General features: G+C 41.6%; 1 protein-coding gene across 1 annotated transcript in view; it reads right to left on the bottom strand.

Annotated features, from left to right (window-relative positions):
• Positions 1 to 7,721: 7,721 nt before the first annotated feature.
• The window catches only part of MMP11 (matrix metallopeptidase 11), a 54,206-nt gene continuing 48,702 nt past the window's right edge, over positions 7,722 to 13,225 (bottom strand). Inside the window, exons 7-8 of the mRNA XM_075341792.1 lie at positions 10,047 to 10,307; positions 7,722 to 7,962 (exon numbers count right to left, since the gene is read on the bottom strand). Of these exons, the coding sequence (XP_075197907.1) occupies positions 7,814 to 7,962; positions 10,047 to 10,307 (410 nt within the window). The 3' untranslated portion in view covers positions 7,722 to 7,813. The remainder of the gene's footprint in view (positions 7,963 to 10,046; positions 10,308 to 13,225) is intronic.

Below are 13,225 nucleotides of genomic sequence, written 5' to 3'. Positions count from 1 at the left end.
TATGTGGCTGTATTCAGTCACTGTGTAGTGGTAATATGTTGTTTGGTCACGGTGTGGCGGTATTTCTCTCTTGTATGGTTGTATTCGGTCACTATGTGGTGGTAATATGTTTGGTCACGGGTGGTGGTATTTCTCTCGTGGTTGTATTCTGTTACTCTGTGGTGGTAATATGTTGTCTGGTCATGGTGTGGCGGTATTTCTCCCTTGTATGTGGTATTATAGGTCTTGGTACAGTGGATTGTGTTGTGTATGGAGGTCACTTTTTTCTCTCTAATATCAATATAGGGAAAATTCTTTATTTCCAATAGTTTAAATATTTGAACGTTTAACCCTTCCCTGTCCTGTGACTATTACACAGCAGCAAATATGCGGTTAAACCTACGGATTTCAACTTACTTGGCTTTACTTATGGAAAACGCATAGGTTTAACCCCTGTGTGGAAGGGATCAGTGGATCTTTTTTATACATCCATGTAATATTTTTATTTTTTGCAAATAAACTTCAAGTTTTACAACATCCTTGGATTGGGTCTTTCCGGCTGCATCGCTGGACTCACAGCTTTTTTCCAATCGTTGAGTACTCCACACAGGGTTGTCCGAGCAGAACAGATGGAGGAGAGCAGTCTCTAAGGTGAGCTGACTGTGGATGTTTTCAGTTTTGCTTGAATTGTAAGCAGGGACAGGGACTGTACTGGGAATTGTACTGAGTACAGTACATAATCAGAGATTACATACTCCCTGTAATAATAAAGCTTCTGTACATTTTTTCTTTAAAAAACCTGGTCTAAGAGATAAGGGGGCCCATTGCTACCTGAAAAGCTGGAAGGAATTGTGCATTATGATGAGCTATTGGACTGTAAAGGTCCCAGATATTGTTCTTGCACAGGGGCCCTTTACTGCGTCCGCTAGTGCTCTGCTCTATAACATGCTGCCTACTGATGGGACGGCATTTTCATGGTGACAGGTTACCTTTAGGCATCTGTCCATGCACACTTAAACCAGCAGAGGGCAACAAAGAGGGGAAGCAAAACTGCAAATTAAAGAACTAGATAAAATCAGATGCACCTACACAAACACTGAATTAAAGTAGACTAATGTGGACCTTGAATAGGGGCATTAATAAACAATTTGGTGCTCCTGCTCTATACCTGGGTTTGGTACCTTGCCTGTGTAGAGATGCTCTGAGACTTTGGTTTGGTTCCATATCCTTTAATCAAGAAAGTTGACTTTTACCTCTGTCCCTATTGGCTTGTGCTGTTAGAGCTCTTTTTAGCCAATTATTTAGGGTCTCATACTCAAGATGTGAGTTAAATGTAACCATCTTGTGGTCCAGAAGACCACATATTATATAGCAGTAGCACCCAAAGAGCACACTGGCTACAATTTACAGTAAAATAAGACAGAGAAGCTTTCTATAAAACACATTTTATTACAGATCATATAAAAAGTTTATATACAACAATAAAGCATACAATGTTCACAATGGTTATTTAAATAACAGTATACAATACAAATGCTGCATAAAGGGACCTTCTAAATATATTGTTAATGATGACCTTATAGCATGTTAAACCGGCCATATTATGCAATAGTGGCTGCAGAGTTAAGTCAAATCATTTTTATTTTTTTAAATTTCTCCACTACGTTTCAGAAGAAAAAAAAAATGTCAAGTTATGGTTATAATTTATGTCCAAAGGTACGTCATCTCTCCGGGTGTACTTCTTTACCTGTGTGATGTTGACCAATCATAAGCAACATACAGGGAAAAAGAAAATGCCTCCACAATAACTTAGAACAGGCTTTCTCTTGTATGAGACATGTAATGACAGATAGACTGATCTTCTCACTGATCTCACTGCAGAGCTGTGTGTGATTACAAAGTGCCAGGAGTAAAGCGGAAATTACAAACACCTTTGAGCTTTCATCTCACGGCAGTCAGTGGGGTGGGAGTGAAGCAGGAAGCAGAAATTGAAAAATAAAAATTGTTTCACTTAGTTCTGCAGCTACAATTCCTCAATATGGCTAGTTTAACATGCTCCAATTGGTGAAAGGTCCACTGTATATACCAGTAAAGAATTAGACTTTAACCAGATAGCCCACATACTCCAGGTATATGACCTATCAAGGTGTGAACATTTTTTAAAAGTACTAATGCCTGAATAGTCTTTTCACCTGAAATATATTGTAACTTTTCAGCATGCTTGGTGCTCGAGCTTCAGTGCTAACTCCTGCTTATTGGCAGTAAGTCTCAACTCCTATAATGGGAGAACCATTGCTACCTTTTTTTATTCTCCTGGGCAACATCTACAACTATTCTGTGCTCAATTTAACAGTTCTTAATGTTGTTGGCTTTAGAGAATATCTAAGCGGAATCCAAGAAAACCAAGAATTCCACTGGACCCTACTTGGCGGACACTGCACTGGACAGTAACCATACTGTAGTGAGTTTTGTATATTGGTTTAATTTCTAGTTAGGCAGGCGAAAACATATATGTATGTGTGATTTATATATTTTTAAATTAGTTGGATTGTGTCTTTTTTGCACTACAGTGCTTACACGGGTTTAATCTTCATTTTTAAAATGTCTCCAGTCAATCCTAAGCAACTTTCTGATTTACACACAGAATTGCTTACAGCCCCTGAGATTACGCTCACAAAACACTCACTAGCTCTTTTTGTTCAGGTGCTGTATGTTACATGTGATTTGGGTCCCCTTATTTACTACCACAATGAATGTGTCGTCATTATTGATGTCACGTTCTATGTCAGATGAGGGGTGTGAAATTTAGTCAATATGGATGACACATTCATTGTGGGAATAATTAAAGGGGTGGTTCACTAGTTAATATTCATAGGCACATCAATATTATGTTGAGAAACAAGGTTTCACTTAAATACCTTGTGTTGCCAATAGTGCCTGTGAGCGGCGCTATTGTGGTCTGCTCATCCCCTTCGTGTGACCCCCCTCCGGACTCTATGACTTCTGATGTCCGGTGGTGTCAGGTCAACTTCCTGCTTACCTGACATCACTGCAGCCGGCCCCAGTCTTCCTGAGTGACTGCCTGTGGGCGGCATTTCACTATTCAGCACAGCCCAGTGTCGCAGCCCAGCATCCCCCTGCTCCTTCCTTCAGTGCAGAGCGCCACCACCAGGAGCGATGCTGGGCTGTGACAAGCGGTGAAATACCACCCACAGCCCAGTGACTGAGGAAGACTGGGGCTGGCCTTGGTGATGTCAAGTCAACAGGAAGTTGACGTGACATCACCGCACTTCAGTGGTCAGGAAGCCGGGGGGTGGGGAAGGGGTCATGTGAAGGGGGATGAGCAGAGCACAATAGCGCCACTCACAGGCACTATTGGCAACACAAGGTATTTGAGCGAAGCCTTGTTTCTCAACATAATATCGATGTGCTTATGAATATTAACTAATGAACCACCCCTTTACGCAGGGCTAGTTCACAAGTGCAATATATGGCATGTTATCCGAGGCAGGAACACAAGGGAGCTATGGTGGTCACAAGATGGAGGTTAAAATCTCAGGGGCATTCAAGTATTTTTATTTAGTGTACATTACAAAGTTGCTTAGGGATTCATGGAGACACATTTTTGCAATGAAAATTTATTTCTGGAAAACCCTTTTAAAGCAGAGCACTCAGTAAAAGTAAAAACAGAATTTTAATCTTCTAGACTATAACCTAACCATCTGGAATCTCTCATTACCCATGGAACCAGCCAGTGAGGGCCCTCGTATATTTATTATGACATATCCCATTATCAGGTAATAAAAATGTTTTCTAAGAAACTCCTTTAAAGTCAGTCTATCACCATACACCGTAGTCTTTCTTTGATTTGACGTAGTTGCTAACTGCGTCCTATAAATTGTCCTCTGAAACTACAAATCAGGGAAAGCAGTTATTATATTGTATGTGAGTCTCAATACTGTGATAATTATCGTTATAAATGATTATAAAGCATAGCTGTAGTGACATTAATATATACAGGAGTCATCAGTAAACATTGCAAAGATAATTGGCTACATTTTCAAAACCTGAGTTTGCCAAACATGTTTGTTCTGAATGCTTCCTAGCCAACTACCAGAAATAGAGCCCAGGACAGCGTAAAACAAACACCAGATAAAATAACACCTTAACCCCATATTTTGGTATTGTAAAATGGTATCTGATCACTTATTTTAAATATATACGATTTATTATAATTTGGAGAATGTACAAATATTGTCAAATTCATATTGACAGCACTCTATTCAGTGTCATCAGATACAACACGTTTCCCAATTGCAGGCACAGTGGTGGGCAGCTGACTGCCAAGAGTTCCACTCCCTGGAACACTGGGCAAACCAATGACCAGTAATTCTGTCTTCCTTACAATGGCACCAGAGTCCACACATGCACGTACCGCGATCTCCGCCGCCATTTTATTGAAGACACTGCAGTGAAGACTATGAGCGGTAGGGGCACGTGCGCAGATGTAGAAAAAACAAATCTGCGCATGTGCCGATGCCTTTTATCTCTCTTCAACCACAGCGTCTTCGATAAAATGTCGCCAGAGATTGCGTTACGCGCATGCGCGGCCATCAGCACCGTTTTAATGAAGACAGAACCCATCAATCAAAGTACAGTGCATTTCTGCAACTTTGATGAAAGATATTTCATCAACCAAGCAGCACATCTTTCTATAACAGGTATGCCTGCATTCAGCAACTTACTGCCAGTATGGCACTGCCTTTACTTCATATAGCAAAATCCTGCTGGTTGGTTCTCTTTTAAGTGTCAAGCTCCAAACTTCATTTCTTCATTCATTTTGACTTTGCAGTCCATTACCAGGTTCTTGCTTTTTTCGTTTGAGCCTGTCTCTCCTGTATCTGGATGTGACATTTTTCCCTAGGGTCCACCTATCCTCACTATGTTCTAGCATGGCTTCATCTGTGTTCCGATTTCCCCTTGTACTGCCCATGAAAGACCTGTGTATATAGCACCTTGTTGCTTTGGGTTGCATTTAAGACTGTAACAATCATCTTGTGTCCACTACTGATATACATTTACATACAGGGCGTTTCCAGGCTGAAACCCTCACCAATCCCTACAAGTGCCACATCAACTTTGACTTGTAGAATAAGTCAAAAGTGAATTCAGTGCTGAATCTGTAGCAAAATCTGCATGTGTTTCATGCTTTTTTCAAAGTAATAGTCAATGGATTTTCTTAAGGCCTCTTTCACATGTTCATGCAAAACACATATGTTTTGCACGGTCTGTGGTGTAGGTGAGTATGTTTATGTCCGTGTGTGTGTTCAGCGTGTGCTGTCAGTGTGCTAGCCATGTGACATCCACATAGCACACGGACAGCATGTACTTCTATACTCACTTGTCCCCGGCCCTGCTGTCTCCAGCGCTGCTGCTGCTGATGCTGCTGCTTCAAGGTCCATGGCGCAGTGAATATAATGAGCAGGGGTCGGAAGCAAGTGCAGCAGCGCTAAAGACAGTAGGGCTGGAGACAGGCGAGTATAGAAAATCATGTTATTTCAAAAACACCTGTTTTCTCCGGTACGTGTCACACCGATGTCAAACGAATCACATCAGTGTGTGGTCTGTGTGACACCCGTGCTGCCGGAGAAAAACGGACATGTTGCCGTGTGAAGCACACAGACGCGTATGTTCCACACGGACACACGGTCTGTCTGAAAATGCGCACGTGATTTTAATGGGTCTACGTGTGTTCATGTCTCTGGTACGTGTGAAAACGGACATTACACGTGCCGGAAACGTGTAAATGAGGCCTAAGCTACATAAAAGGATTAGGAAAATCTGCAAAAGAACATGACATTTTGCAGATTGTAAAATCCACACTACAAGTAAACATCTTAGACTTAAGGAGTGCTTTAAGGCCGCTTTACACGCTCCGATTTATCTAACGATCTCATGAGCGACGTGACACGCCCAGATCATAGTTACGATTTTGCCGAGATCGCACATAGGTCATTTATTAGTGGTCACACGTAACGATCGCACGAGCGACGCAAAATCGTTCAGCGATATATTGTTTGACCAAGGCGGTCGTGTGGATGTTGTTTGTTGTTGGCAGGGTGTAAAATGTACCAATATGTCTGCTGCAATCCAAACAACGAACAATATTTTGAAAATGAACGACGTGTTAGCGATCAGCGATTTTCAAACTATTTGCAATCGTTCGGAGTCGCACGTAGGTGTCACACGCAATGATGTCGCTAAAGATGCCGGATGTGCATCATGGAAACCGTGACCCCACCGACATATCGTCAGATAAATCGTAGCGTGTAACGCCGGATTTACACGCTGCGACAACGCTAACGATATATCGTCGGGGTCACGTCGTTAGTGACGCACATCCAGCGCCGTTAGCAACATCGCAGCGTGTGACACCAAGGAGCGACGATCAATGATTGCAAAAACGTGAAAAATCGTTGCTCGTTGACACGTCGCTCCTTTTCAAAATATCGTTGCTGCTGCAGGTACGATGTTGTACGTCGTTCCTGCGGCAGCACACATCGCTACTTGTGACACTGCAGAAACGACGAACATCTCCTTACCTGCGTCCACCGGCAATGAGGAAGGAAGGAGGTGGGCGGCATGTTCCGGCCGCTCATCTCCACCCCTCCTCTGCTATTGGACGGCTGCCGTGTGACGTCGCTGTGATGCCGCACGACCCGCCCCCTTAGAAAGGAGGCGAATCGCCGGCCAGAGCGACGTCGCAGGGAAGGTAAGTCCGTGTGACGGGTGTTAGCGATGTTGTGCATATTGTGCCCGTGACGCACAACCGACGGGGGCGGGTACGCTCGCTAGCGATATCTGTACCAATATCGCAGCGTGTAAAGTACCCTTTACAATATCTGCATCATGTGGTAGAAACTTGTAAAATCCACAGGTAAAATTGTGCAAACCCACAGATAAAGTCCGCAGTCTTGGTCCCAATAGAACTTACCCGTACTTTGCCTGTGGAATAATAACTTGGAAATATATATGATTTTATACTGAAAGAAATCCTAATGCAGTTTTAGTTTACATTAAAAAAATGTCATTAATACAAAAGTCTAATTAGTACAACTGTTAATAGCACAGTGTGGAGACAGCCACTGGACAATAATTAGCAAACTTGTGCCGCAACCCTCTCTTGATCAGCGTCCAGCACTGCAAGAGGTATTGCTACTGCACAGATACATACATTAAATAAAACACAAGAGTCTTCCTCGGTAAGTGTTGCACACGGTGTTAATATCATCAATGTCAGCAAAGTGTAATCAGTCAAACATACTTTTCGAGTTGCAGATGTGTCTTTCTTGTGTTTCTTCACTAACTCATGAAGCTAATATTGGGTCTAGGAGTCTTAGTACATTTCTTTTACAGTACTACTAGATGTTGTTTGACCTTTGCTGTGAAATCAGGAGCAAACTGAGAAAAAGACTGAAATCAAAAATTGGTGTTTAGTTTTAGGAATCGGTTACCCGTGTCCCTTTTCTCTCACACATGCCATCCGAAGCATTCTGGCAGTCCATCACATGACTTGCAGCAAGGCAATAATGGTTTTGTTTTTTTTTGCATAAAAGCATGTGGTAGTGTTAAAATGTCCCTTGCTCTGCACCTGGAGTAATAACACCTTACTTTATAAGTCAGTCAAGCGAGAAACCAGAGGCTTGACGCGGCAGAAAAGACTGTTCTTTGCTTTACTCTCTGCTGTCCATTACAAAACATGGACTTGGATTATGTCAGTGCTCTGCACAAATGCAAATATGTATAGAAAGAAAATTGTATGGCGTTGGTTTCATCATAATGAGTTGGCAGATGATGATGATGATGATGATGATGGGCAGTTGAAGAAATCTTGACTGACCAGGCGTGGATAACCCTCTAGCACACGAACTTGTACAGGATCAAATTTCCAGTAATATCGACCTCGCAGAAAGTAAGCAAAACCTACAAGCAAAAATGGTAAAGATGAATGTGGATTAATATTTCTGATTAGAGTCACAAATCCATTATGACACTGGTGTTGCGGTGCTTAACACAGAAGAGAGTTTCCTGCACAGCCATGTGATCCGTGCTATTTGTAAAGGGGGCTGAATAGATGGCTAACTTGAATAGCTAAGCCACACTCCTTCTTTGTAATGACCAATGTATATAGAGAAATTAACTGACTAAAGGCTGCTTTACACGCTGCGACATTGCTAGCGATGTCGCTCGTGAATGCACCCACCCCTGTCGTTTGTGCGTCACGGGCAAATCACTGCCCGTGGCGCACAATATCGCTAGTACCCGTGACACGAACTTACCTGCCTAACAATGTCGCTGTGGCCAGCGAACTGCCTCTTTTCTAAGGGGGGCGGTTTGTGCGGCGTCACAGTGACGACACACGGCAGGCATCCAATAGAAGCGGAGGGGCGGAGAGCAGCCGAATGAAAGTCACACCCACCTCATTGCCGGAGGACGCAGGTACGGTGTTGTTCGTCGTTCCTGGGGTGTCACACATAGCGATGTGTGCTGCCTCAGGAACGACAAACAACCTGCATCCTGCACCATCAACGATATTTGGGATTTGAACGAAGTGTCAACGATCAACAATTAGTTAGATAGAGTATTTTTGATCGTTAGCGGTCGCTTGTACGTGTTACGCAACGATGTCGCTAACGAGGCCGGATATACGTCACGAATTCCGTGACCCCAACGACATCTCGTTAGCGATGTGCCCGGAGCTTGTCGCGCTACCACTGTACTGTATACAATGTACTGGCGTGTGCCGGAACCGGCAAACCGGCGAAAAGCCGTATGTGTGAAACTAGCCTTAGCTGTTGGACCAAATCATTCAGCCAGCCCCTTCACATCAAGCACGGATGACAAACTGAAACAGGAAACGCTCTCTTTCTTTGAACACAAGCCTTGAAGGGTGCTCCTGACACCCAGTTCTTCTGACACCTATTTTTTACCAACAGGTGCTGACAAACAGCTCTGGCATCTTATCTCCTGGGAGAACAAAAGAATCAGCTGTTGATATTCAATTGTTGTAGGAAAGCAAGGACCTGCAGAAGCTAACGTGTTTGTCCTACGTTGTTAGTGTGCACGGAGGCCTTAAAAGTTCTTTTATGGGTATTCCAGCACTTTTATAACTTGAGAAGGTTTATACTATGTTGCTGTGCCTGGTTTTAAAGGGAATCTGAATCTCAGTAGGATTTCATCCCCTAAACTATTTGTAAGCACCTGTAGCTCTTTCAAGATCAAGTCAAGCAGTACCGTATACATAGTTAGTTAGTAAATTCAGAACTGACACATCAGTGTGTGAATTGATATGCAAATGGAAATTGTAGATCTGAAAACTCTGTCACTCCAGCTCTGTTCACCGCCCAACACCGCCTCTTCCTGCTTGACTGACAGCCTATGTACTGTGTGAGTTCAAGCAAAGAAGCAGTCAGTCAAGTAGGTGTAGGGGGGCTAGGCAAGGAATAGAGCTGAAGTGAAAGAGGAGAGGTTTCAGATCTACCATAGCCATTTCTGTATCAATTCAGATACAGTTTTCTCAGTAATGGAAAAGCGGACTGACCATGAAAAGTTATTACTGTATTTGTTTTTGAAAGAGCTACATGCACATATAAATAGTTTGGATTTTGAATCCATGCTGACAGATTCCCTTTGAGAAGCCTCTGTCACTCCAGCTCTATTCCCTGCCTAACTGACAGCCTCTGTGCTGTGCGAGTTCAGGCAAAGAAGCCGTCAGTCAAGTAAGAGGAGGCGGGCTAAGCAGGCAATAGAGCTGAAGTGACAATGGTTTCAGATCTAGCGTATCCATATGCATATCAATTCAGACGCAGATTTTTAGTACTGGAAAAGCGGACCAACCATAGGTACTGCTGGACTTGTCTTTGAAAGAGTCACAGGCACATGTACATAGTTGGGGGTGTGAAACCATGCTAACAGATTCTCTGTAAGATGGATCCTCGTTTATAATGCTAAAGATATTATGTTGAGTGCCCTTATTTACCTTATTTAGAAAAATAGTATATCCTTACCATGTTCATCCTGGAAGGCAGCATCTATGCTGGTGGGCACTCCTCTCCAATCACTCATGCTTCTGGAGTGTCTATTTTCTATCCGTCGTGTCTCAGTATTGAAACGCCAATATTCTGCTCCTCTAAATAAGTATGTTTTCTTACTCTTGTTAGTTCCCCACAAAAGTGCCGCTTGAACATCAGGCACAGACAATCCAAGATCAGATATCTGGAAAGGGCCCGTGGCTTGCAACTTTCCATCAAATACCCAGTACTTTAAACCTATAAAGTTAAATATATAATATACATAGAATTTTTTACTATATGTAGTTGTATGCACACTAAATCCTTGTTATGTACAGATTATAATCAATTATATACACATCAATCTGTATACAATACTCTGCGCAAGATATAGGCATGTGTGGAAAATAAGCTAAAAGGTAAGAAAGTTAATAAAGAAAAGCAAATTTTAAATCGAATCAATATTTGGTGTGACCATCAAAACAGCATCAATTCCTCTAAGTACAGTTGCACCCAGTTTTTGAAGGAACCCAGCAGAGACGATCTTCCAGACTTCATAGAGAACTAACCACAGACCTTCTGTGGCTTTAGGCTTGCGCAAATCCTTCTGTCTCTTCATGTAATGACACACAGACTCGATGATTTGAGATGTGGGCTCTGTGGTCTGTGGGGGCTATATCATGACTTCCAAGACTCCTTGTTGACGCTAAAAATTGTTAGTCACATTGGCTTTGTTTGGGGTCACTGTCCTACTACAGAATAAATTTTCAGCTAATCAGACGCTTTCGGTCTCCTTCCCCATTACTATGTGGGTTGTAAGCCTTTGAGGGCGGTATCCTCTCCCCTTTGTACCAGTCTGTCAGTTTATTTACTTCATATATACACAAGTGCATCACAATACATTAGAATATCATCAAAAAGTTAATTTATTTCAGTAATTCAATACAAAAAGTGAAACATTTTATAGAGTCATTACACACAGAGTGATCAATTTCAAGTGTTTATTTCTGTTAATGTTGATGATTATGTCTTACAGCCAATGAAAACCCAAAAGTCATTATCTCAGAAAATTAGAATATTATATAAGATCAACTGAAAAAATGATTGTAAGCTCAGAAAATGATGGCACCTACTGAAAAGTCTGTACACTAAATGCCCTCAATACTTGGTTGGGGCTCCTTTTGCATGAATTCCTGCAGCAATGTGGCGTGGCATGGAGGCGATCAGCCTGTGGCACTGCTGAGGTGTTATGGAAGCCCTGGTTGCTTTGATAGCAGCCTTCAGCTCGTCTGCATTGTTGGGTCTGGTGTCTCTCATCTTCCTTTTGACAGTGACCCATAGATTCTTTATGGGGTTTAGGTCGCCGGATCGAGTCCCATGACACCTGGCAAAGCATCACAAAGGAGTAAACCCAATCTTTGGTGACTTCCAGACTTCATGCAGGATTCTTTACAAAGTATTAAATATTAACAATTTTATTTATGGCTAAATTACTTTCTCCAGTTAGGTCGTGAGCCCCTGAAATAATAATAAAAAAATATATATATATATATATATATATATATATATATATATATATATATATAAATAGTATTTGCCTATGATTAAGGAGTTCTTCTCTGAAACATGTAAGGTGCTATAAGGCATATGGAGAGATTGTTTTAGTCCATATAAGAATTTTTTTTTTACTTGGAATTAATAAATTTGAAGTTTTTTTTAAAAGACATGGTGCTGGATATGTTTCCCTCCCCTCCTCCTTTCCAATGATTGTGACAGCTGTGGACACCAACCACGGATACTGTGCACCGACCCAGGTGGAATCTAGACATAGACTGGTGAGCTGGATATATTGTATTTTTGTTATTTTTAATAAATAAATAGTGGCATGAAGACCACAAATCATGAAGATTCAATCATTGTCCAAACTTTTTTTAGACCTAAGTGTGCAAATATTTATTTTTTAGTTTATTTGACTCCCTTATATAGCTATGTTAATACCACAGCGATTTACATATATTTATTTATTAAGCTAACAACCTTGGTGACACTATAAATTGTGCAATAATCTGCCCGTCCCTTTGAACCTCATGCTCCGTATGTCTGCTATCTGTCTGTCAATGCCCCGCTTTTGCAATGTTTGAAATATTGTGCCCCAGGGTTTGTTGCTTCATGGGGCAGTTGAGCTGGCAAAAGCTTGATTTTCTTCTGTGCCTCGGGCTTTATAGGACATACTGCGGCTCCAGCATACAGACATCCAACAAAGGCCTAAGAATGCGAGATGATCCCTGGACCTGCCCTAGCTTGTATCTGTACACTAAATACACGCACTTATAAAAGGCTAACCTGAACCTCTATATTTGGTAATATCTACATCAATTCTTTGTGATGCTAAATGTAATCTCTCTCAATAGGCCACTGTTTGTCATATAGACAGCATGAATGCACTTCTTTGTGAGCTCTATACTCATTGTTTTTTCAGACAATTGTTTTATTATGGGGCTATATAAAATCATCTATCTAAATATATTTATTACAATTATAGTTCTGTAGTTCCATAAGGGGAAGGAAGGGATTGTTTGACATGTATTTATACCATCACTTTCTTGCCCTAGGGTGATCATTTGTGATGCTTGTTTTCAATGTCAAGAGCAAGGAAGACCTTGTACATACCTCCCTCGAGGTCAGCAAAAGTAACATCTCAAGCAGATGTTATTTTATAACTATACAGTTAGGTCAAAACATATAGTGACCAGATCTTCGTGATTTGGCCTCTGCATGCCAATAGTTTTTATTTTAAATGAAACAACTGAGATGTAATTGAAGTGGAGACTTTCAGGTGTAATTATAGCGGTTGAACAAAAATATCCTGTGAAACATTTAGGAATTGTAACCATTTTCTTACAAAGCCTCCTCATAGCAGTGGCTCAAAAGTAATTGGACAAATTTAATTTACCATAAATAAAATGTTCATTTTTAATACTTTGTAAAGAATCCTTTGCAGGTAATGACAGCCTGAAGTCTGGAAGCCATGGATGTCACCAAACACTGGTTTCCTCCTTTGCGATGCTTTGTCAGGTGTCATGAAACGGTCTTGGAACTCAATACGACCTTTTGATTTGGGGTTAGTTTCCTTCCCTGCTTCTGTCTTCAGTCACATCAGCAATAAACACTAGTGA

The sequence above is a fragment of the Anomaloglossus baeobatrachus genome, chromosome 1 (assembly GCF_048569485.1).
Source record: "Anomaloglossus baeobatrachus isolate aAnoBae1 chromosome 1, aAnoBae1.hap1, whole genome shotgun sequence".
NCBI classification, from domain to species: domain Eukaryota; kingdom Metazoa; phylum Chordata; class Amphibia; order Anura; family Aromobatidae; genus Anomaloglossus; species Anomaloglossus baeobatrachus.
Note: the sequence above shows the minus strand (reverse complement) of the source record. Positions and strands in the feature narration are given on the sequence as shown.